Source organism: Lepisosteus platostomus, chromosome 27 (assembly GCF_059453375.1).
Source record: "Lepisosteus platostomus isolate fLepPlt1 chromosome 27, fLepPlt1.hap1, whole genome shotgun sequence".
NCBI lineage: Eukaryota > Metazoa > Chordata > Actinopteri > Semionotiformes > Lepisosteidae > Lepisosteus > Lepisosteus platostomus.
In genome coordinates, this window is record NC_142637.1 from 6,530,085 (window position 1) to 6,555,504 (window position 25,420).

At 45.7% G+C, this 25,420-nt stretch overlaps 1 protein-coding gene across 1 annotated transcript in view; it reads left to right on the forward strand.

The window, feature by feature from the left end:
- The first annotated feature begins 12,282 nt into the window (after positions 1–12,282).
- The window catches only part of fbn3 (fibrillin 3), a 74,457-nt gene continuing 61,319 nt past the window's right edge, over positions 12,283–25,420 (forward strand). The window contains exons 1-4 of the mRNA XM_088621669.1: positions 12,283–12,412; positions 15,076–15,379; positions 24,006–24,088; positions 24,680–24,778. Of these exons, the coding sequence (XP_088477795.1) occupies positions 15,204–15,379; positions 24,006–24,088; positions 24,680–24,778 (358 nt within the window). The 5' untranslated portion in view covers positions 12,283–12,412; positions 15,076–15,203. The remainder of the gene's footprint in view (positions 12,413–15,075; positions 15,380–24,005; positions 24,089–24,679; positions 24,779–25,420) is intronic.

Sequence of the window (25,420 nt, forward strand, 5' to 3'; positions counted from 1 at the left end):
AAATAAATGGTTTGGTGATGTCTGTGTTGAAGATGAGCTGTGCTCTGTTAAAATGGACTTTCTTTTCAAAGCCAGACCTCCATTCAGTGCTGGTTCGAGGTGCTGAGTAAGTTACAGTTCTAGTTCAATCTGGGCTTTGATTGAGTACATACATAACTGGGATGAAACAGGCCAGGTATGCAGGGCGGAGGTACAATAAGTATTATTTTGTGTTGTGTTTGCGTTAGCTTTTTTTTTTTTTGCCAAATTCAGTTGTGTATCTGGTAGCTTTCCAACATCAAAGTTAGTTTTGGTAGAAAAATATTGGTGTCACCCGCTTAAAAATATGGATGAGTATTGGACAGCAGAAAATGTGATTATTTGAGTGTGAAATATTCTGTTGACTGCAAGAATGCAAGCCCCAGCTTTGATCCTCTTTGCACTCTGCATATTTTGCCTTATAAGTTGGGAATATGTCCTAATGCTGTTTTTTAAATATCTCAGAATAATTTGCCGAAGTTATGCTTACCCCCGTATCTATTAGATCCCATTACAGTCCAAGTACTCTATAAAGGTTAAGGTTCCAGTGAAAATAATTTGGAAGTGAAGTATGTGCCCTCCTTGCCTGTGCAAATAAGCAGCGCAGTGACTCATGGTTGCAGGGCAGCTAACCAGGGAGTAGTTTATTATAATTGAAGGAATTCAGTGTTTCCTCAAGATCGATCCACACTGAGAGGCAGCATCCAATTTCCTCTTTCTCTCGTGCGGCTCGGGGGTAAATGTGAGCACCATACAGAGAGAATTTGCATTGCACCTGAAAAGGACTTAAAATCACCTGCCATGGACCTGACTGTGCCTGCTGGGGTGTTGACAGGGCAGAGTAGAGAGAGAAGGAAAGGTCTAGAGCCTCAGGAGGTTCTGTGAAGGAATATTCCATTCAGGAGTGTCACGTGGCGTCTTTCAGGACCCCGTGCAGACAGCACAATCCGGAAGGGAGTGAACAGACACGGGGAGGAGACGAGGAACTGGGCTGGTAGACGAACAGGGGGGCGTGACGAAGGTGCTTGGGGGGGCGTGGTCCAGGCAAACAAGTCCGAAGGGAGTCTGTAGGAAAATCCATGAAAAAAGTCCAGAGCCGGGTAATCAATCCCAAGACGAACAAGACAGGAGTTAACCGCTGGTGCGGGATCCGGCGAAGGGTCGGGAAATAGAAGGGGTAACGGGGCCACAGACGGTCAGGACGCCGTTGTGAAGCCGATGCCGTCGAGCCTCTCCTGGACTCGTTGGTAGGCGGGCCTCCGGGCGTCCATCTTCCAAAGCTGAGCCCAGATTGGCAGGAACGGCTGGCTCTTATAGGACGGGGGCAGGAACCAGAGGCAGGTGCAGGAGATCAGGTCGGCGAGGAAGGGCTGGAGCGTCTTTAAGAGGAGGGGTTTACGATTGTGACAAGGAGCCTTTAGTGTAAAATAGTCTCGGAGGATTTTTGATCATTGGTCATAATCGTTAGTGCTGAATATGCAAGAGGAAATTAAGTGGAATTGTGATTTGGACAGAGAGTTGGAGGTGCTCCTTTTTAGATAGAGTGTCAGGAACCCACTGCTCGTCTGTGCGGATGAATCCTGTTCCCTGGGAATCATCAAGTTCTTCATACCTGTCATTTGTCAGGGAAAAGGATAAACTGAAGGGCAAAACGTTTTGTTTTAAAGTGGTCTTAAATCCACAGAATTATTAACTTTAACCTCTGCCCTAACCCAAAATTGCCAAATGTTGGTGCTTGATTGGTAAAGTCCAGGGAGACATCTGGCCAGGACACCAGGATAACACCCATACTGTATTGTGTAACATCAGAGGCTTTGTAGGATATAGAACCATCTCACTGTTGACGACATCACTGCCACACTCTTTCTCACACATATAAACATTTATATTCCTATGTACTGTACGTGGGGACAGCCCACTGGCTCTCATTCTGTTTTTAATGTTCTTTTTATTTTGCTTTTATCAATAACAATAATAGTAGGTAGTCCTTTTACAGAATACTCGTCAAAATATCATCATCGCCCATTGATGCTCAAAGAAATATACGACATAATGATGCGTTTTGGCATATAGGGACAAAATTACACGGCTCTCCAGTACCAAATTAATCTCACTCTGTTTTTAATACTATTCCACCATTGTGCTCAAATGAAACCCCAGAAGGAGCAAAATTTAACCTGGTATAGGTTTTTGGCACTTTTAAATCTAGAACTAATATTAAATTTACAAGTGCATAAGAATTCATTTGCCTTTTGGGTATGTCACCCTCCTGTTTGTCAGAACTTACTAACTTTGTGGCAGCATTTTCTCAAATTTTGACAGTAATACATGTGTGCACATATGCTTACTGTATGTTTCTGTAACTAAGAGAGTCTCCTATAGACTCTCATCCTATTTTTATTTACTCCCAGAAGGAGACTTGACTCAGGGTGAACCTAATAATACAACTTTTTGGCCTTTAATATTTTAAAAAAGGTGCCATTTGCTATAAAAGCAGGTTCAGTAATTAGCCCTTGGAAACACAGGTGAGGAGGTGTCAGAGGAGCCACTGTCTTTGGGAAGCCGTTATCTCTAATTTGGTCCTCACAAATATAGTAATGCCTCCACGCACACAGGTGTCTGGTAACTCTGAGAGGAAAACTGTGAAGCTTCTTGTAGGAAGAGAAGGGAAAAAACATCGCTCACCAGGCAGCCCAGCCCCTGTGAAATATGATCTGCACTCTTACAAGTCTCCCAGGCCAGTCTGTCTCGGCTTTTTCATGAGTCAGATGCAAACTGGCCCTGTTGTCTTTAACCCTCTCTGTCCCAGCTTGGCTAACTTCCAGGTGCCCAGCACAACAGAGCAGCACTCGTAGGTACAGCTACCCCGAGAGAAACACTGCATTCTGCCACACCACAAGCACGATCAAAAGATTCGATTTTCCCACACAATGAGTGAACAATCATGTTTTTAGGGCAAAGGTGCTATCAACAAGGTGAACACAACATTTACTGTCATGCCAGGAGAGAGTGTAGAACTTCCCTCCTATCACTTTTACTGTGTTTTACAATGTAAACTGTGTTTTACTTGTAAAACTGTTTGTGTGTTTTACATGCGAGACTGTTACTTTTCCCTCAGTTTACTGTGGTTTACCATGCTAGACGCAGGTAGGTGACGTTAAGGTAGAGGCAAACAGACATGACTGCATGGCTTCACAGTCACCAGTCCTCTGCCCACTCTCATCCCTTCCAGTTAGAGCTGCTTTTCAAGCGCCTGGCTTCATGAGTTCAACACTCACACGGACGATGTATGGAATTCATAACTAAATGTCGGAAGGGATGACAACAGCCAACTGCAATCAGCCTCAGCTGTCGGTAATTTGAAATCAATCCTGACATTATTTCCTCGCCTAAACATTAGAAACGCTGTACGCTATCCCCGTCTCTCCCTCGCACACGTCTTTTGCATCCCCCCTTCACCCCAGTGCGACCTCTGACCCTTCAGTCACCCCTCACTCTGCAGGGGGTCCCAGCCTTCTCGTCCTCTGGCCAGGGGGGTCAGCCCTCGGCCCAGTGAGTAAAGCCCAGTTTACTGTGATTTAAAACACGTACTAAACCTTTTAATACACAGAAGTCTCGGGTGTTGTTATTCCTAGTGAATGTAGAGTTGAGTCCTTCCTCCACCACTTCCAAAACCTGCAGCAGATCCCTGCACGGTTCGTGCTTTAAAACCCACCAAGAAAATGGCAAATGCCATTCAGTAGAAGCAGAGTTTTATTTCTTCCAGGTGGGCTTGTCGGCAGGGATTAAACTTTCAGCGCTGACCAAAGACATTGACTGATTGGCGATTGGTAATCAGGATTGCTTGGATGCTAAGTCATTCTCTGGATTTGGAATGGTTTTTCCAGGTGTTCGCTGATTTGCAGTGGAATGGATACATCCCTGTTTTTACAGCAGGAACAGTAGTCTTCACTATATATTGACCAGGTAGATCTTATCATAAGGACATAGGAAAGGTTACAAACAGGAGGAGACAATTCAACCTATCTACCCTGTTTGGTAGTAGTTCATTGATCCGGACATGCAGATTGGGAACATCCAAACATCTCATCCAGCCTTGCCTTGAAAGAAACCAGGCTTCAACAACATGACTGGGTTGCTTGTTCCAGGTTCACCCCAACCATTTGCATAGAGGGGTCTTAAATGCATTTCCATGTACTCTACTGTACCGTAATGTCAATTGCAGACAATGCATTAGGGTGGTTTCTTGTGCTGTAACGTGCATCGTGTTTCTCCCCTGCCTGTGTGCACCACATAGATCTGCGCCCCTGATAGAAAACATCACTCGGTTTTTACGGACACATTTTATCAGCGTGACGTTATGCACCAGATCTGAGTCACTCCATGGTGCACGGAAGGGAGCTGCTCCGTCAAATCAAGAGGTTCTTGACTTTTTGGCACAGACACTTCCGTCAGGAAAGCTTTGCGTGCCTCACGTTCACTGTTTGGGATCTCGGCTTTCAGCTTTCCTTTGGGGAAAAAAAATCATCTAGGTGCACGTCCAGTTGGCCTGAAATGATACTTTGAGTTTTGTGTTTATGCATGGAAATCAAAGTGTTTAAGCTTTACTAACACCGTACAGTTGAGTAAAACTGTCATCCGACCCCCCATTGGGTCTGTATGAGTGTGGAGCTATTGAGAAAATAAATACGTTTTCACAAACTTTCCAGCCTTTCAGTTTTCCCAGGACCAGAGCTCACTATGTTTCCAACCTTGCTCTGTCAGATAATTAAGCATAATTAATTTGTTTAATAGACCGTGAGCCAGTTTCAGCACTCACTTACACTGGGAGAATGAGGTTTTTTTTGGTCCAGAGCCAAATGTCCTTCTCTTGTTGTGAAGTCATTGTAAATGTTTCAAGGTGTCTTTAAGCCCAACCAACCGAGGCCTACACAGACGCAGGCGAGAGATTTGTTTTCCCACTTCAACACAGTTGTGAACATTTAACACAACACAATTAAATGCAGTTTAAAACAAAAGTTATAGAGAAAAGTTTTTATTTTTCTAGACAAAGCATAGCATGTAGATGGTCGTTTCTTTTTTAAATATGCATAAATAAGCATGTCCCCAATTAAACAGCAGCCTTCCAGCAGACTCCTTTAGGGTGACGGAAACAAGGGCTTGGAAGCTAAAACAGTATTTTTTGAAGAAAAATACTGTTTGTTTGTTTCTTCCCTGCCCGGTAAATAATTTGCCTGGCTTTGTAAAAAAAACACCAAAACATTTTGTAGTCCGATCGCTCTTGCGTCTTACTCATTTAAGAAAATAACATGGAAAGAAAATCTCAGACTCCAGCCCCATGTTACCATTGAAACGATTACATTTGAATATATTGTGAGAAAATAACCCCACTGAAAATCCTTTAATATACGCCTTTTGTCTTCCTCCAGTGTGACTGTTGCAGTAAATTCCTGCCGTTAGTAGGATTCCCTTGAGACAGAGTGTTTGATGTACTTTCGAAAATGAAAGACGCAGCACATCTGAAAACCATTAGCGAAAAGAGCTGTTAGCAAGAGACGCATTCTTCCAGGCTTTCTTGGAATCCAATTACATTACCGTTTCTTTCTCTATTTTCTTTTAGCAGTTACAAGGAACTCAGGAATTCCTGAATCTTTTTGCAGGGAGACATTGAGACTTATTGCATGCCTCACTGGCTCTCAGTAACTTCCAAGGAGTGCACGTTTCTTTATCGTCTCCTGTCTGTCTGTGAAAAATCAGTGAGATAGCTGCGCATGAGACTGCCTCACAGTGTAATTATCAGTGAATGAAGTGCTCTTGGGTTCAGTCTTTGGTGTATACAGTGCATGCGTTGTCTGTGTGCTGGGGTATATTTCAGAGGTATTGCTGACATCAAGGAAACAGTTACTTCTTTCCCATAAGAAAGATCTTGTGTTTGGAAAGGTTAGGAGTCTGCGTTTACAAATCTCAGATATATTAAATTTAAACGTATAGTCCAATGTAAGTAACATTTTCTCCCCTGTAATATTTGATCCAGTTTTTACTGCCTTTTTTTAAAGTCTACAATTTAATTAACTTTCACAGACAAGAAATGTAACTTCTTTTTATTTTCCTCTGTCTCAAAATCTGGGCTTTTAAATTTTTTGCTTTGACATACAGAAATTAGATACTGTATTTATACATTGTAGCCCTGCATCCTGAAGAGCAAAAGAAGCCTGATCTTTCATTTAAAGAGAAAGGCCAGAGATTAGATGGAAGGTCCAAAGGTTATGCACATGATTTCACCCCTGGAGATAATGGTAGTCAATAAGGATCAGTAGTAGCAAAGACTTAAAATAAATAACACATTGCTTGCATTTATATAGACCCTTTCTTCTCAAAGATTCCCATAGAATTTAGTCTAGAGGAGGGATTACCATTTCATCCCACATGGATGATGTGGTGCAGCTACTGTACACCTGTAGCTCAAACCAGACAGATCAGGTGGAGCAGAAAGAAACTGAATTAAGGAGGAAAAAGAGGGATGCTCAATTGTGAAAGCCCTGAACTGAACCTAGCCAGAACACCAAGGATCACTCTCCTCTCCCTCTTGAACAGTCTCATAGGACGTTTAACGACCAAGTAGTCAGGACCTTTGACATCTCATTCAAAAGTCAGCACCCCTACAACACAGTGTCCCTATGCTTAGAAACTGGTTTAGAAATTCAGATCCAGAGGAAAAAGCTCCACCTGTTGGTCCAGTAAGAATGGCATCAGAGAGCCTGCATAGCCTACCCCTGAGCTACAGTCCGTCTGGACAACCCTAAATGTCTTCATCCTAGATGGGATACAGAGGCAAAGGCGCAGGCTTAAAATGGATATAAGACAATGATGGTATATAGAAACTGCTTCGGAAGTCCTGCTGCTCATGCTCTGTGAGGAACTCAAAGGTGGCTCAAAGGGATTTCTGGGGACACCACTGCCATTCACAGTGAACTTCGTCCCTCTCCTCCCTCAGTCCGCTTGCTTTGCTCAGCTCTTCCTGTTCTCCCAGGGTAGTGAGCTGAACTGGTTCCTTCTATCCTGGCAAAGACAGGCAGCTCCAAAACCACACGCCCTGTGACTTGGGGGAACATGCCCCAGTCACTCATGGTTTTGGTTTTGATGTTCCTTTTTGCTTCTTTGAGTTTTTCTTTGGAGAGACCTAAAATTGCATTTCCTCGGGGCTAACCACCAGACCACACTGCCTCTCAGTTCTGAGCGTCTGACTGCCTGACAGCCCCACGCTTCTAACCGCACAGCCACATGGCCCTCTCGCTGTTCCTGTTCCCGTTCCTTAGGCTCATCACCAGCGCACCAGAGTCCCTCTGTGATCTGTAAGACAGCCCACTCCAGTCCTCGCCATCCTCCAGACCTTGCAATCCTCATCGCAGCTGTAGTTTCGGTTACGTAACTGAATCCGTTCATTTTTGATGGGGGACAAACACCTTTCTTTTTTTTTTTCAATCTGGAGCTGTTGATGATTTCACTCCCATGTCCGACAGGTTTTATAGGGAGTTATAAAAAGAGTAGAAGCCTGAAAAACAGTAGCTTTTTGCAATGAAGCCACAAATTAGTCCAATTAGGATCTCCTATAGCCAAGAGTGGAAAGAACATACAGTACATACTGTAGCTCTCTGCTTATATGCAAAACCAGCAGGACTGACACTCGTGGCTCTACTGTAGGTTCATCCTGTCCAGTTTCTCAGACTCGCAGACCTGTACTATACTATACTGTACTCCTGAAAATCCAGTGTCTTGAGCAGGGTCCTCCTCCTTTGACACCAAGAAGCCGTGCCCTTGGAGGAAGTCGGCAAGTCTCCCAGCCCTTGCCTTCGGACACTCGGTCTTGCTGGGCTGGCAGACAGAACGGCTGCCGTGGACGTTATGGTTATTGCCCACTGACAGTGCCTCCCTCCTCCCTCCGCCCCCACTCCACGACTCCCTCCCCTGGTTCTCCCAGGTCGGGTCGGCTCTTGGATTGTTCCGGCCCGGCCCTCCTGTGACCTCCAACCACACGCAGACACGAAAGCTCGAGGAGGTCAGTAAACAGACTGCTTCTGGCTGTGTCCCTCTCTTAATATGTCTAAACCTTCCGATTTTTAATGCTCCTCATTCCTAGGGAGTAAATAGTGGGGGTTGAGGTTAAGGCCTCTAGGCTGAATACCAGGGGCTGGGGTGATGACTTTCGCATTGTTTGTGTCCACACCATCGTGTGCTGTAGGGCTAATCAGCAGCCTGTGCTCAAACCCAGAGGAGGGGCTTGTTATGGAATAATTACCAAGTCCTTCATTCCTTCAAAATTATTATGTAGAACATTTTTTTCTAAATCAAGAGAGACAACTGTTAATGGTGCAGTTTGTGGCTTGCAGAGTTGGGCTTTTGCCTTCCCTAACGTGTCCAGCAGACCCACTCCTGTTTTGACCCTTCTGGCCGACAGCGAGAGGGAGCTGAAGGGTGAAAGCACGACCTTTCACATCCTTCAGTCCTTAGTGCCCATCTAAGGCAAGCTGACACTGGCCTGCACAGACCCTTCATGAGAAAACGGACTACTCTATTTCCAGGGTCTGGAGTGGTGATTTGTTGCAGATGTCCATTTTGTTTTTTTACTCTCTCTCTCTCTCTCTCACTGTACGTCTCTGAAACATTAATAAGGTACTGTAGATGGTTGTGCCGGTTAGTCTACACTGAGTGGATAAAGACATTTACTAACAGCCCCCCCCAGCTCTGCTTTTTACAAAATGGACCTGTCCACTCCAGACATCTAAACATTTTGGTCTCTGTTGAACAGGAAAATAGTTTAGGTACCGTCCCTCGCTTTGAGGTTAGTGGGTTGTGTGAAACCAGGGAATAGGCCGGATTTATAGGAATGACACAAATGTTTGGTGCTGCATCTTGGCCTACAGTCCTTTTAGAAGCCTGCCTGTTTCAAAACAGAGCAGTAAACACCCCAAAGTTTGCAGATTTGAGAAAAGTCATTTCATGCATTACTTCAGAAGGTGCTGATTGCTTCAGCCCCTGCTTGATATTGGGATTGCTCCTGTTAATAGGCACGCCAAAGGCTGCCCTGTTTGAAGGGGGTGGCTTTGTATAGCCTTTTTTTGAGGATTATCTGTCATTGCACTAACCACAATGAGACACTTCTGTTGCTCACGGCTTCCTAGAAAATATTTTTTTTATTCGCTTGTTTTTCAGCTGCGGTGCCCCGTTTAATCAGAACTGGAAATGAACTGGGCTGGGGATCAAGAATCCGAGCCGTTCCTCCCCCCACAAAAAAAAGAGGGACTCAAAACACAGCTCTCATTGCATTCTGCTCAAGGAAATTGTATTGGAATACCGGTAAGGCCAAGGGGGTGGGGCGGATTGATCAGTACATATGGAAACCAACTGTGTATTCATCTGGTTTCTGTATGAATGTCATTCCTCATACACAATAAATGCTGGGAAGGACCCCAGCTTTAAAGCTAGGCAGTGCGTGAATTCATTGTTCTGTACTCTTTGCGTTGTACACATGTTAAAACGTTTACTTTGGGGAATGCGAGCGAGGAAATTGTTGCTGTTTTTATCGGCGGTATTAACACCCACCAACATGTTAACAGCCCCCTGGTAGATGTTAAGAGTCTATATTGAGTTAATTAGCATGACTGTGGATATCCTTTGTGCTTGTCATATACATTTCTTGATAGGTACTGTATATACTGCTCTGAAATTTTGAAATCACAGTACTAAAAGCTGGGTACCCCATGCACTTCATTTAAGTACTGTTTGATATTTTACAGTGTATCTTGAGATGAATAGAGCCACTGTGCAAGGCTAGCCTCTACGATATAAGTGAATAATCAGAAAAGCATCTAGGGATTATCGTGTAGTGTGTAATGACCAGGTACAGGAACATTACGAGATGAGCCTGGGATAGAGAAATTCCCCAAAGTGTTCATGGGAACTAAAATTCAATTGTTGCTTTGCCCTTAATAACCCCCCACAGGCATGTTTTGCCCAGTGCAGAGCAACGGAGAAAGAGGGAGGAGAGGTGGCTGTGGTGGTGGGGTTCAGACCACTCTCTCTCTCTCTCTCTCTCTTGTCCCAGCAGAATAGAACAGCATGTTAACAACACAGCCTGGGTCTGTATCTGGTTCTTTGGGTGCAGAATCTGCTTTTGTTTAGGACGAGCAAAGACAATTGCAGGGGCGTCCTCATCGTGAACATCGCCCACTGCGGCTGGACGATGGAAGATGCCAACTGCAGACGTGTAACAGTCTCTGGTCTGACTTCCCCAGCTCCTGCTGCAGCAGCAGAGACTCTGGACCTCGGGGGAATGGAGTCATTCTTGTCGGACAGAGAAGGAAAATGTTGAAGGAAACTAAAAATAGTGTGCCCTGCCTGCCTACTTTTCGTTCAGATGCCTTAAAAATGAGGTTTTACATGCAAAGAAAAAAAAATCAGTGAAGGGCTGAGGAGCCAGCTGGCCTCCAGCAGGAATTCGGTTTGAGAGGTTTCAGCTCTTCCCCCTGGTAGAAGGCATTCTAGTTGGGTGGACAGACTTAAACATACACAATCAAACTGTCTAATTATGCCCTAGCATTCCTCAGTGCAACAGGGGGAAAGGCTTTGAAACAAATTTACAGCCCCACAGAAGTGCAATAATTGTAAAAAGAAGAAAATGTCTGAAGAGGTTGCTGCAGTAACTGAATAGTCTCTTACTCCAAACCTCCTGTAAAAAACACTTCTTCCTCGTTTCGTGACGGGGAACGGGCGATATGGGTTTTCTTAAAGGTCAGGCCATCCCCACGACCTCTTCTGTTCCCCAAGACCGCCAGCCCATGTGATCTGGCGGTGTCCACAAGGGCTCCCGTCTCTCAGGGGGTGAAGCCGCGCCCCTCTTTCCTCCCACCTGAACCCTAATGAGGCCGTTCTGCTCGTTTGTACTCTTGATTGGACGTCTCGTTCCTAGGTGTGCTGAAGAGTGGTTCGCGGCGACCTACCTATAGGACTCTGTTTTTGCAAAGCAGCCATAGCCTAGAATACCTTGCATTCAACCTAGCGAGAGCAACAAGCTCGGGCTTCTGAAATAGCTTCTGGTGGGAATGCATTACAGCTGTCCTGCAGATCCTTTCAGACAGCCCAGAAGCTCTGTAAAAGCCTAAGACGGGCTTAAGAACGCATTAAGAAAGCATGCGTTGCTTTGTTTAGTCATCTTGGCTACAGAAGTTTTACCACCAAATTGAGTAACCCAGCCCCAGCTAGCATCTGCCCCAGAAACCCCCTCTTCTGCCCCCTGGTCACTTATCCAGATGTAACCAGCTCTGCTTTTACAATAATCTTCCCACAACACCACAGCAGCTCCGTCCACTCATTTTCTAACCAGTACAGGGTCACAGGGTAGGCAGACTCTATCCCAGCAAGCAATGGGTGCACAGAGGGGTACACCCTGGACAGGACACCAGTCCATCGCACACACTCACACCAGGGCCAGTTTTCCCAGAAGCCAATTAACCCACCAGCATGTCTTTGGATTGTGGGAGGAAACCCATGTGAACACAGGGTGAACATGCAGACTCCACACAGACAGCACCCCAGGTCTGGAATTGACCCCAGGGCCCCAGCACTGAGAGGCAGTAATGCCAACCACTGCGTGATCATGCCACCCAACACTGCAGCAGTTTAAAAATGTTAAATTTAACCACCGATAATAGTTATGTGAACTACGCATAATTCCTCCACGGTTTGTACACCTAAATTCGCTCAATTGAAAATATATAATTTTAAGGTTTTAATAATTGTGTATGAGTTAAGTCTCCACGTGTCCCATTTTTACAATCTGTAGACTTATTCATGAAAAGAATACTGATGAGGAAACCAACAAAATAGCTGTGCCGAGAATTATCTTGGCCTCAACATATGTCTTTTCCTCTAACCAGCCCCGCTGGATCGGGTCTGCAGGCGAGGATGTGAACGGCGAGATGGACGCGTCGCGGTCTTGAGATGTCAGCCGCGACCCCCGCAATATCTGGGGTCACTCCTGCCGACGGTGTCTCGAGCGAAAACGAACTCTTGAACAGTTCTGCGTGGCGTGGCGTGGCGGACCAGCTCGGCCCGCGTTAACCCCATCCCCCTTCGGAATTAAAGAAATTTGGCGAGTGTGCCTGCGAGAGAGGGAGACTTGAGGAATGCGGTGGGTTTGTCCTGAAGACCGTTAGCGAACCCCCCCCCCCCACCTCCCCCCTTTCTCTCGTGCGCAGAAAAGGGACCTCCCTTCTCCCAATATGGGTAAAATGTTGCCTTTTTTCCTCACGCTGGGATGGTTTAATTCTCCTCTCTGAAGCCCATTCCCCATTACAAAAAGAGACTCATATACTCCGGACACTCCGACAATTGCAAGGTATCGTGCTCTTTTATGCAAATTCTTTAAACTTTAACTATTTTCCTCTTTTAACCTAGTTTAGCGTGTGCTCAACACAAGCATTCTTGTGCAAGATATGCAACAGTTAAATGTTTTTGGAACTTATTTGGAAAAGTCTATGGAAAATATATCTTAAGTGGCTAAAATTCCTAGTAATGAATGCGTCTCCTTCGTGGTGCTACGGTTAGCTATAGATATTGCTTAATCAGCAGATTATTTTTGCAAGAACTTCTATTTTTTCACGATCCACTCATCGAAAACGGCATACATCTGTTAAGATGATCCTATTTTTTAACCTATGATGAGATATGCTTTCGGTTTCAAGCTAATTAAATTATAGCCACCACTTACTTCTCACGATTCACACTAGTTCTATTATAAATTCCTTAACATTGAGTTAAAGTTTATCCGAGTTTATTATAAATCAGCCAGCGCTTGTGGGAGCTTATCTCTTGCAATGCCCGGAATCTATATTAAACCTTGTATCTTTAAAAAGAACCTGGAATCTTTTCCACGGTTTCCTGTCTGACGGACACGACAGAATATAATGCAGTTTCTCAAAGTTACCCTGTGATGAAAACTCTTCAATGGTGATAACCGTCGCGGGTTTTTTTTTCCACCTAGAGTATATGAACGTTTTTAGTGCGGTTTCCTAACTTTTTCTACGGTCAGTGGTGCTGGTTTCCAAAAAAAAAATAAAAATAATTGGGCAGTCAATCTGAACCTGAACCGGTTTGAAAATGACACCTTGAAAGCGGGCGGCCAGGATTGAATGCGGCGAGAGCCCTGTGCGTGTGCTTCAGTGACGTACCTGCGCCCAGCGGAGGGTCGAGTCTGTGGACTCTCCGCCCGTCCTTTGTTAGCTCGGTCCGCCCCCAGTGCAGGGGCTCAGAAACCCGAATCTATGCTCTCCGCTCCAGCCAGCTGTCAAATAAAGGCTTCACTCGCGAATGAAGACCTCTGCGTTTGAGCTGAATTCATTTAATGCGATTTGAGAACAATTTAGAGCGTTACCCAGTGGCTGGACCGTATGTTACAGTGGTCACTCTATGTGCAGAAATAGTTCAGGTCAGTAGCGATGCGTCAATTCGTTAAAAAGGCGTTAAATCTAATTGCCGACGTCTTGAAGAAATCGCACTTCCGAAAGCTACACCGCTCCAACCAAAACTTCATGCACTGTAAGATCGCGCAGGGGCCATGCCAGGCAGTTGTAAAAACTTCAGACCAAAGCACAACTGCGTGATGTGCGCTTTTGCAGTTGGTTGATCGTCCTGTTAAATAAGGTAGGAGCGTAAAATAATTCAAATAAATGAGTACATTGATGGTTTCCATTCCAGAGTAGTAAAAAGATTCCACTACAATACATATCCAGAATTTACTGACAATAGTGCGTAGCTTGGGGTGGTAAGGGAAGTTTGGACATACATTAATGAAACGGAGTCTTTCATCTGAAATTCTGTCAAACAGCTGGGTGGATCCTTCCCGACAGCCAACAGTCTCTCAGCCTCTGAAATCGTTCCCAAATATTCCTCCGTCTCTGTGGCCCCTAGTGTTGAACCCAAAATGTATCAGGGTTGTAAATCGACGGTCTGTCGGTGCAGAATCCTAATGCTTTGTTCTGAGGAGCACCAAAAACACACGCCAGTCCGTCCGAACTGCGCGTTTTTCAAGGTAATAAATCATATATATCAAAGAAGGGGGTAACTCCAAGCGAACGGTTTACTCCTGACTGTTATTGCCTTATTGCTTTGGAAACCCAGGCTGTGACAGTTGTAGTTATTAAACTTAGGTAAACAATAGTATTTAGTTGCACTTAGTCTCAAACAACCTCACGGTGCTAAACAGCGCAGAAGCCGCCTTTCCTCCACGGTGTCTGAAAGGAAGTGATAAACTCAGTGAACAGGAATGCAGACTAAAGAAAATATGAATGTAAATAAAACGGGCGCAATCCTTTCCACCCGGCTCCCCTCACACAGAAAGAGCGCTTCGGCAGGGCTCAGTTTTGGGCTGCAGCACAGCACAACCCTGCTGAAGGGGATTGGCTTTGCTGTTTGTACAGAGGCCGTGGAAAACCTGATGCTCACTGTCACCCAGCAGATGAACACGCTGACCTTCTCAAGCCCCCTGTCCAATTCTAACTCTGCTCCGAAATTTCTAACCTGAAGCCAGTTGTACCTCCGTTCAGGAATGTCGGCTGTCTGGGTCTGTAACGTGTAATGAAAGGGCACTGTCGCCGGCTCTCCTCCTGGTTCTAGATAGCCAAACCAGGGCCAAAATACCAGCCTCTCACTGCCAGGAGCTGGGGGAGTAAGAATCGCTCTTATTTTACACGATTATACTGTTATACTTTTCAGCTCTAACATCTCCAGAGCGACTGACGGGCATCAGTCTCATTGATCTGAGTCTCCTCAAACCTTGATCAGGCTTGTCTCTGAACAGCCAATCCACAAACCCTTGAAACCTCCTACTTCAATTGGCCAGCCCCTTACCTGCAGACTTGAGAGAGTCCCGGAGGAGCGATTTCCCCATACTGTAGCTGTCTCACTTTACGCTGTGAGGCCCATCGCAGGAGTTTTGCCTCCTCCCTCTGACGGAAACATCCCTTGCTTCCAGTCATCTCTTGTCTTTGGTTTTCTCTCTAGCCCCTCAAGCTGGAGTGTACCGGGACGGGAACCATCGTTAACCGCAGCGTGTTGCCGGGGGAGCAGCAGGTGGAGGAGCGCAGATTGGCGTGAGGGCACCTGGAGAGAGAGCACGCAGTAGGAAGCCAATGGCGGCTTTGCAGCTGGGGAAGCTGGTGCTGGGATGGGCCGCCGTCTGTTGGGCGGCACTCCAAACAGCGCATGGCCAGCTGGACGGGAACCTGCAGGCCAGTCGCTTCACGGGGCGGGTGGACGAGAGGGAGTCCCTGAGGGTACGAAGAAGGGGCCAGGAGTCCCTGAGAGGGTAAGCTGCCCGATTGGAAACGGTTTCCTGAACTTCGTAGAGACGTTCAGATGGGGGTGGAATTCAGCCGGGAAACTTGGGTGTTTGCTGCAAAGCCCTGTGCCCGTGTGGCATGATGGGAGTGTTGATGTGGCTGCGACAATGCGAGTAAAATCGGACTGAAATAAAATGGTTCAAATTTGTAAGCGAGTAGCCATTCTCCATTGAGCAAGGGTTTCCAAACGATCTGCGGCTCCCAGTCTTTCACTTAGGACACATAAGGGCCACTTACATTTTTTACACAAGCACTAGCAGAAGACTAACCCGAATGTGAGGCCGTGGGATATGGTAACAATATTGGATTCACACGCACAACTGCTGCAGATATCCCAGGCGGTTGGCACATTGGTGTTTCTATAGTTGATAGCTTTGAATGTTGAGAGCAGAGGAGCACAGTTCCAGTCCTGGAGCTCTTACCTAATTGATCTCCTTATTTGCTTAATGGCACAAGCTGAAGCCATGTTCTTGGGAAGCTGGAGATTTAGACAGACCTATAAAGCCTCCTGGGCAGCAGCTCTTGAGGGGCCAGAATTGGGCTCCACCATGTTAGAAGTGACCAAAGGAATGTGCTTATTTGTTCACGGCTGCTCTGAGATATGACCTCAGTATGTTTCAGCCGGTGATGTAAGCCAAGCCTGGAAGGTCCAGGGACAGGCTGCTGTAAGCTAGGGTCTGATTGAGGCCGCCTTGTCGGTGTCTGCGTAATGTTAGTGCCTGCTTGGAGTCTGTACGTTGATCGGTCACGGCATCTGTGATAGGCATCTATTGTTGCTGGACTCTTTTCCACCTTCTTGGATCACAGCCCGGCTCTTTGCCTGTGCTCTTCCGTTTCGAATCGAACGTTCGCACTGTCTGCCAAAGTGCAGCCCTTCGGGCTCACGTTTGTGTGATGGCTTGGAAGGACTCCCAGAACCTTTGGTGAAGCGAAGGACGTTCTGCCCTTCCAGCCAGCCACTTGCACCATTGTTCCTGCCAGCGTGCCAGCCGCAGCAGCTGACAGGGACACGGGGCTTTCTGTTTCCAATACATGACCCAAGGCCCCGTACACTGACCCGCGTCAGTCAGGCCACCAGTCCCACAGCTAAGAGAGATTCCTCACCGCGCATAGAGCATGGGATGAAGTATAATGAGGGACGGGGCTTTAAAGAGGTTTAATCCGAGATGGAATTGTGGTGGAAGGAGTTTAGGGGCATAAGAGTTTGTATCCTGCACTGTTGTAAGAATGGGTTTAGAGCAAACTGGTGTAGCCTGCCTGTCCCCCCTCTCCTATGTCCTGAGCAGCCAGTCCTGCTGTTTGAATCACCTGGAGAGTGTTACTCTGGAGGGCCTGCGCGGTGCTGAAATGAGTGATGTCATGCTGCAATGGTTAGAGGCTGAGGTAACATGGGGTGGGGGCTTAATTCTTTATTTCTGGGTGGTGGTGGTGGGGGGGGTTGAGTGCAGATCAACCATAGCAGAGAAACCACAAGTGCCCCCCTTTCTCTCTTCACCCCCGACATACACACACACACATCCTCCAGGGACCGAGACGGGGAGTGAGCGCTGTTTGGGGGGGGGAGGTCGCCAGCAGTCATTTTCTTTAATTTTCCCCCAAAAGAAGAAAACAAGGGATGTTTTGTTCCGCAGGCGGAGTGACTTTAACTCCAGGTTTTCTTCAGAGTCAATTATTCCAATCAGGCCCCACGTATTCCAGCATATGTCTCCCTCCTCGCACACGTCTCAGGAAATGATGTAGTCTGGCCAACAGGGGACGTTTGTTTCCAGTTCGAAAGGCGATAAAGTGCTGGAGAGATACGGCTGGCGCAGAGCTGCCACACAAAGAAAGCCCTTCATCTGCGTGCTTTCGAAGAAACAAAATGTCTGCTTCTAGGACAGGAAGAAAGGCTTGTGATCTTTGTAAAACAAAAGTGTTTTTTGAACAAATATTAGGTTGTTTAATGTAATCTCAGACAATCCACTGTCGTTCTGTGGGATGGCTTGTCATTTGGATCACATAGAGCTTCACATAGATCTCTCTGTGGAGCGATGCAGTTGTGGTAGGATATCTATTAAGTAACAGCGAAGCTCAATTTTGTCTCACCTGTTCAAACACATCAAAAGGACGTTTGGCTTTTCTTTGGTCCTCTGCTGTCTGTCATGGGTGTGATATTCAAATTTCTGGGATTGATTCAGGATAACCTATCCTAGGGTTCCTGGTGTGACAACCCCACATTTCAGCTGCAGGAATTAAAATGGAAAATGTGGTCAAAGACATCTAGAGTCCAGTCACATAGGACCGGTTTACATTAGGATATGAAACTGTCTTGCATGTGTTTAGGAACTGTGCTTCCTCAGATAAATATTGCTATTGTTTAGCCTGGTCCAAGGCGGGGTTACAATGTAGACAAAGTTTTCCCTTCAGTTTAAGTGTAATTAACAAAATTATATGGCTCGCAAGTATTTCCATCAGTTAATCTTTGTGCATTAAACAAGTGACTTTGTGCAGCCAAATTCCGCTGCTTCTGGAACCTGACCTGTGGTTCTTTTCAAGACCGTTGTTGTCAACCAATTGTTTACCAGTCTAAAGTAAATTTGCTGGTTTTTAGTCACGATCATTGTGTGTTGACGTCAGCTCTATCTGTAAAAGTAAACTGCATCTTTTTCTGCCACAGGCACTCCTGGGTAGGCATAGGTTCGGTGTCACTACAGTGTTCGAACTGTAAGTGTCTTTGTCTGACAGTCTTGGAGTCATGTTTCCAGGGCATGATAACCCTGGTTAGACTGTGTTCGATTGCTGTTCCAGCCCTCAAATTGGGAACATTGAGGAAGCCATGGACCGACATTACAGTACTTGCTTTTGCTGAGTCACCACTTTTTTTGGCTGCCCCAAATGCATTTGGCTTATTGGCGTCAAGAGCTAGGCCAAAACTGGAAGAGACGTGGCAGAAACCCAACTGCAACATTTCTGGGGACCTCCACAAATCCCATTAATAAAACCGTTGATAATTGTAAACCCGGTGGATTTTGGGAAAAAAAACCCTCATTTGTCGCGCCTAGCGGCCAGCCAGCCATTATGATTTATAAGATGTAACAGCGCTTGAAATAATAAGTGAGACTGAGTCTTTGTATCTGAAAGAGGCCCAGGCTTGTGGGTTCAGGAGCCAGCTGTGAGCTCAGGGGAAATGTTTTGGAAGTGGCTTGCCTGACTGAGTTAGTCAAGACAGAGGATTGCATTCAGCGGCTCATGTTTCTTCCAAAACCATGTCAATTCTGCTTTCTAGCCAACTGATGGGCTATTTTGGGTCCCCAATGGTTCGCCATAATGGATGTCACACATGGCTCATATGTACAAACTCCTTTTGACCTTTCTAAATCCATACCATATAAATATAGACGTATGTAAATAGTTTTTATGTTTAATGAATTTTTAAGTTAATCTGAAACAAAAATTGATGTGTTAGACATCCAGTTCTTTTTTTTTTAGATGTATCATATTTTTGTGTGTCTGCTTCTAAGCGCAGTTTTTCAGAAACCATACGGGAATTTTTCAGATCTCCACATTTCCTGGAGAGTGCTTTGTCTGATATCCCTCCTCAAACGGATTGCCGCCCCAGACATATTTTTCAGGAACATAAAATGACACCCTTTGTAACTCCTGCCCAAAACTGCAACTGGGAAGAATAAGGAATCTGTAGGATTTGTTTGAGGTTTAAGTTTATTTTTCTTTTTTTGGTCATTAAATCAAAAGCGCTTAAAGATGATCTTCATAGCAGAGAAATAAACCCTTTAAAACCAAGAACACTGACAGTGTTAATAGAACTTTTCTTTTACAAACAGGCTAGAATGAACCTTCCTTTATGAAGAGAATTTCCCATAAATACAATCAGCAGGAAATTTAATAAGCAAATTCCTGACAAGTAGGAAGTAGGAAACAGTGTATTAGTGTCTATCTGAATGGTACTGACTTTCTAGCAGTCTCATTGACCTCCAGGAATTAAGCACAGCTTATGGAGCAGCTCATTAGGCAGCCAGAGAGTGAGGTATGCTGGAGCTCTTGTCTAGACAACAGTGATGAGAAGTAAAGAGTTTGGAGCAGAACAGTGACAAAGAAAAAAAACAGGCACACGTGATCTGGAAGTCTTTCAGACTCTTTCAAGACTAAGGCACCACATCCTATTAATGTCAGCCTTGACAAAATGAGGCACAGCCGATCTCTCAGTGGAGAATTAGACAACAATCCAGGCATCGACAGGGGTCAGATGCCAATGAGTTGACCTCTGACCCTAAGCAGTGGAGGCTGTAGGGTAATGATTGCCTTGGCAGTCTGAGCTTGCCTGGGGAATTCCCAGCTGATTTTGTTTTCTGCATCAGCGGTGATTTCTTTGTCCTTTAAAGACCTGTTTTCTCACTGCCAGGGCCTGACCCCACCCAGAGCCTCTGGCACTCATCCTGTCGAGACCGGAGTTTGTTTGATCCTTACGTTTTTTCTGACTCGGAATACCGAGGAGCTTCAGCACATGTCGTGACTCATGTCATGTCATGTCAGCTGCCAAACCGCTTTGTACCAAACGGTATCGCGGGAAGCTGGAGCCTACCTGGCAAGCAACAAGTGCAAGGCAGGGTACACCAGTCCATCACGGGGCAGGTGCAATCTGCCCCCATCATACATGGGGACAATCATACATGGGGACAATTTGGAGGCCACGGTAAAGGTCGAGGGGGGAAATTTGGCCCGGACACTGGGATAACTCCCTACTCTTGTCGAGAAATGCCTGGGGATCTTTAATGACCACTGAGAGTCAGGACCTCAGTTCAACGTCTCATCCGAAAGATGGCGCCCACTACAGTATAGTGTCCCCGCCACTATACCGGGGCATTAGGACCCACACAGACTGCAGGGTTGGGCGCCCCCTGCTGGTCCCACTAACACCACTTCCAGCAGCAACCATAGCTTCCCAGGAGGTCTCCCATGCAGGTACTGACCAGGCTCAACCCTGCTGAGCTTCAGTGGGGCTGCCAGTTGAGAGCTGCAGGGTCACATGGCTGCTGGCCCAGTCAGGAATGCAGCATTTGTATTCTGATTAGTCATCAGTATCACCATGCTTTCTGTTTAAGGATCTGATCTACTATTCATCCACTTGGTACTCACTTGGATGGGTGGAGGAGGCAGTACTGGAGAAGCAAGGGCCTATCCTGGCAAGCAACCCTGAATGAGACACCAGTCCATCCCAAGGCAGACAGACACAACAGGGCCAGTGTTCCCAAAAGCTAGTTAACTTAGCATTATGGAACTGGAGCTCCCAGAGGAAACCCACATGCACATGAGGAGAACATGCAACCTACACACAGACAGCACCCCAGGATTTGAACCCAGGGCCCCCATGCTGCAAGGCAGCGGAGCTCACCGCTGTGCCACCATTCTGTCACCGTGTGCAGCCAATAGAAGAGTTTGATATCCCAGAACTGCAAGAGAAAGAGGGTGGAGTGACAATTTTTCCTCTCTCAGTTTTAGACGTTTTCACATATGTGAAAACATTTGTTATTATTGTTATTTATATTGGCGTTAATGAGAGAGACCAGCACCTGAATGGGCTTATCCAAGAGCCCAGGGAGTGACAGAAACAGGAGAGTTCAATTAGATGTTGAGAACAGTTTGTACATTGCTAAAAATCTTTCAATGTATTTTAGCCAAGGCCTGAACACACCTGCATTAGTGAATTCAAATTTGAGTCTGTATTTTAAATTATATCTCAGGCCTGTGGCCTATGATTCTGTTGTATATGAAGTCAGCACAACCGATTCATTCAATGACATGATGTGACCCTTTGTTTTTTTCATCTGCAGCTCTGTTTTGGCTGTCGTTCCCTTTCCTACTCCTTTTCTGGCTTCATCTTCCCCCTCTTCCCTCTTCCTGTCCCTTCTTTCTGTCCACTCCCTCTTCCTGTCCACTCTTTCTGTCCACTTACTCTTCCTATCCACTTTTCCTGTCTAGTCTTTCTGTCTACTTCCTGTTCCTATCCACTTCCTCTTCCTGTCCACCTTCTTTTCCCTTTCTCCCCCTTTCTGTCTGCTTTCTCTCCCTGCTTCCCATCTCTTGCTTTCTCCTCCTTTCTCCTGATTTCTCTCCAACCGTCCTCACTCCCTCTCCCCACCCCACCCCCTCACCGTCTCTCTCTCTCTCTGTCTCTCTCTCTGTTTTCCTGTTTCATCCCCTCCCGCCATCTGGTAATGTGGTTAAGTCCAGCTCCTCCTTGAAGAGTTCATCGAAAGAAAGGAGTCCTTCGGCAGCTGGGCTCTTGCTGGGCTGCATAGGCTTCAGCCACTCGTAACATTTTTAGCCTTGAGCAGAATGTCCAGAAGAGGACAGCAATTCTGAGAGAAAGGGTTCAATATCTACAGGGCACCTGAAATAAAAGCAACTTTCCTTAGCCTGAAATTCTGAAGAATGATTAATCCCATATGTAGACGTGAAGTTAACTCCCATCATTTTTCCATAGCTTAAGACACAGGTCTTCTCAGCAAGATAGCTCAGTTAGTAGTTTGGACTAACACCATCGGGTCAGTCACTTTTGGCAGGCAACTGCGTGGGCAGGCCTCACCAGTGGAGATATGGTAGATCAGCAATTTGGCAACCAATAGTCTGACATTTTCTGGCAGATCTGGCAAAAGTATACTGTACTATTTTTATAAACATGTTCTCGTTAAACAGGTACAGTACTAAAGGGAGCATATTGTACTTTGCATGGAACAAGCTGACGTAATGCACTGCACAGCCCTGTTCCTGTAATACTGTACTGTATTTGTGTTGACTCCCCACATTATTTACAACATTTTTATACAGGAAACAATTTCCAGACACTAAAAACACAAACTTTTATTACAGAATGTGCAAAAATAAGATCCTGTGACACTATGAATTTTTGACGAGACCTCTTCCCCTCCCAGATAGGCATGTAATTTATCATCAGCTGTAATTAGTCATATTGTGTTGCATCTGTTAAAATACCAAGAGCACACAACACGGAGAAAATTCATTGAAGGAGAACTTGCCCAAGAAATAGCATAGTTCTTGAGCACACGGTCTTGAAATCTTCATTTTAAATAGGTTTTCAGTACCAAGGTGCTAAAGCTTTAACCTGAAGAGGCTTGTCATAAAATGTAGAATGTCAACATATTTGATCAATGACAATGACAACGAAAATGACATTTTCAACCACTTTGGTAAGATCAGAGTAATCAAAAATAAACTTGATGCAGTTTTCTGTGCTGACAGTGAAAGGGGAAGGAACAGTTTAAGACTAATTACCTAAGTCCAGGTGAAGCTGGACTAAGGTAGTACAAATAGTGTCGTGTACCATGTGCATAAAGAATTCCAGAATGGCTTACGAAGGAGATCTTAGATTTGGGGGGGAATTAAAAGAAAAAATCAGTCACGGAGTGGTGCTTCTTTGGGAGAGAACGTGCCAAACATGCGATCAAGGGACTCTGTGTTACTGAAAATGTCAGACAAAACAGAGCCAGGGAGAGATGAAGATGTTCCCCGCGAGATGCGTGTGATCTGGAAGGGCTTTGATCTTCACAATAGGACGACCCCTGCATGTGTCAGGGGTCGGAAATTTCTCTCGCTCCGTCAGGAGGAACGGGGAGCTGGGACCGTGGGGGCATGGAGGAGGATCCCAGACTCTGTGGGACTCCAGAGTCACTGTCAGAGAGTTCCAAATATTTCCAAATTTGTTTTAAAGATCAGAGCAGAGACTAAGCCGGTATGTCCATAAATATGCCCCCTTCTGGGATCTTAGGCTATGTGGTAAGCAGACTGGAGCTTCTGCCTTAACATCCTTTTAAATGTCCCAACCTATCCCTTGAAGGGTAGCAACTGAAGGTTTTGGCTGAAATATTTGTGATACCCATTCACAAGCTGCTTTCATTACTCTGTAGTGGTGTTATAATAGTAAAAGCAGTATGGGAGGTGTTGTTTATGGACATAATGGCCAAACTGTAGACAGTGTTATATCAGCCTGCGAAAACACAGGCATCTGCTCCCTTCCTAGAGGATAACATCTACTCAAGCCGTTGCTTCCAGAGCAGAAGAAAAATTCCACCTGTACGTTGTGCCTAACTTAGGGCAAACATGTCTCAACATACAGTATCTGTCTTGCACAAAATCAGAAGCTGCAGCATCAAGCATTGGAGGAAAGGTTTAGAGACAAACTAGACTAGTGGTCAAGAGCTCTGGCAAATATTGGGAAGCATTTCAGGAATCAGTCTGGGAGAAATCCTAAAATGGCTGTTTGCTATAAACAAGGCGGCACTCCAGTTTGTCTGGGCTCATGGGAAACAGCTCTATCAAAAAATGATGTAAGGTGCAGGGAAGCAACAGCCTTCTGTGTGTCTGAAATCGGGACACTTTTCTGCTTAAAGCAAAGCATTCTGAATACAAAACCTGTTCATTACATAGTGGCTCATGGAAGTGTCCTATATGTTGCCTATAGCATTGGTGCAGAAAAGTGCAGTAAAAGGACAGTACATTGTGTTCTAGATACATAGTTTGTCAAAGCAGCACAATGAAATAGCTTTTGAGCTCACATGGCCTCTCTCTCTGACACAGGCCCAATGTGTGTGGATCTCGTTTCCATTCCTACTGCTGTCCTGGGTGGAAAACACTCCCAGGAGGAAATCAGTGCATCGTCCGTAAGTATCCCACTTTCCTTTTCCTTCAGCAGAATCTCCGCGCCTCAGGGGAGAGAGGGGTTCGTTCTGGAGCTCCACTCTCTTTCTCTCCTAGTCGGAAAGTCTCTTTTATTTTTCTCCCCGAGAGATGAAAAGAACAGATCTAGCAAAAGATGACCTAAGTGCAGCAGAATGATTTGTCCGCGTAACGTTAGAAGAACCAGCTGGAGTTTATGTGTTGAGGGGTTTCGAAATGGGAAGCACCTTTGACCCCGGAAATGTCACGGATTCTGTTTCTTGAAAAGCTCCGCGCTGCCTCGGTTGTTAAAGAGACTCATTTCCAAAATTAATAGCAGTGTTAGCAGCAGTGGAATGTTTAATGTGGAAAATTCTTAACTCTTTTTTCACTGTGACTCACGCATCAAAGCGTGCCCTGGAGCGATCGCCGAACTGTGCAGGTGTTACCGTGTCACGCTCGGCTCTGAAATACTGTCATTCCGGTAACTGCCCCCTCCACCAAGACTGCTGTTGACTGTGTTGTCTTCCTGCTTATATTTTTGCATCCGACCCCCCTTGCTTGACGTTCCTTCTCCCTCCCTCTGTCCCGTGCAGCCATCTGCAGGAATTCCTGTGGGGAAGGCTTCTGTTCACGCCCCAACATGTGCACATGTTCCAACGGACAGCTGTCCCCCGGCTGTGGGGCTACGTCAGGTGAGATCTCACTGTCCCACGATGCCCCTGGCATGGCTGGGAGACGTGGAAATGTATTTCTGTCGGTTTTGGCTCATGCCATATTGAAAAACGTTGTTCCATAAACAGTCCAAGACCCCCATATCTCCAAACACTCATTTGCAGTCCAGATGTTTTGATCTTTCATTTTTGAGATCGGCATTGTGAGTTGTGTCGAACGACGACTGATCGTCTGTCTTAAAAGCTTTTTTATGCAGGCTACCCACAATGCCGCTTTCAAGACAGTGCGTTGCATTGCTCAGCAAGTGCTGAAGCAGGCCGTTGTGTGATCTGGGGTTTCAGGAAAAGCTGCATTTCTGTGAAACCGCTGTCATTTGCGGAAGCCCCTTCACGATGCCTGCCAGGAAAAAACAAATGAACTGAGCGATGAAAACCAATTGATAGCATGACTTGGAATCTGAACAACTTTCCTGTTTGGAGAACTTTTCTGATTTGTGTTTCTGGAAGAATTACACAGGATCATAAGAAAGGTTACAGATGGGAGAGTTAAGATAATTAGTAGCTAACTGATCAAGCTGTGTCTTGAATGAAGCTAGGGTATGGACTTCAACAACCTAGCTTGCTTCATACTGCCACAATGTCTCCTACAGTGAAGGTAGGTGT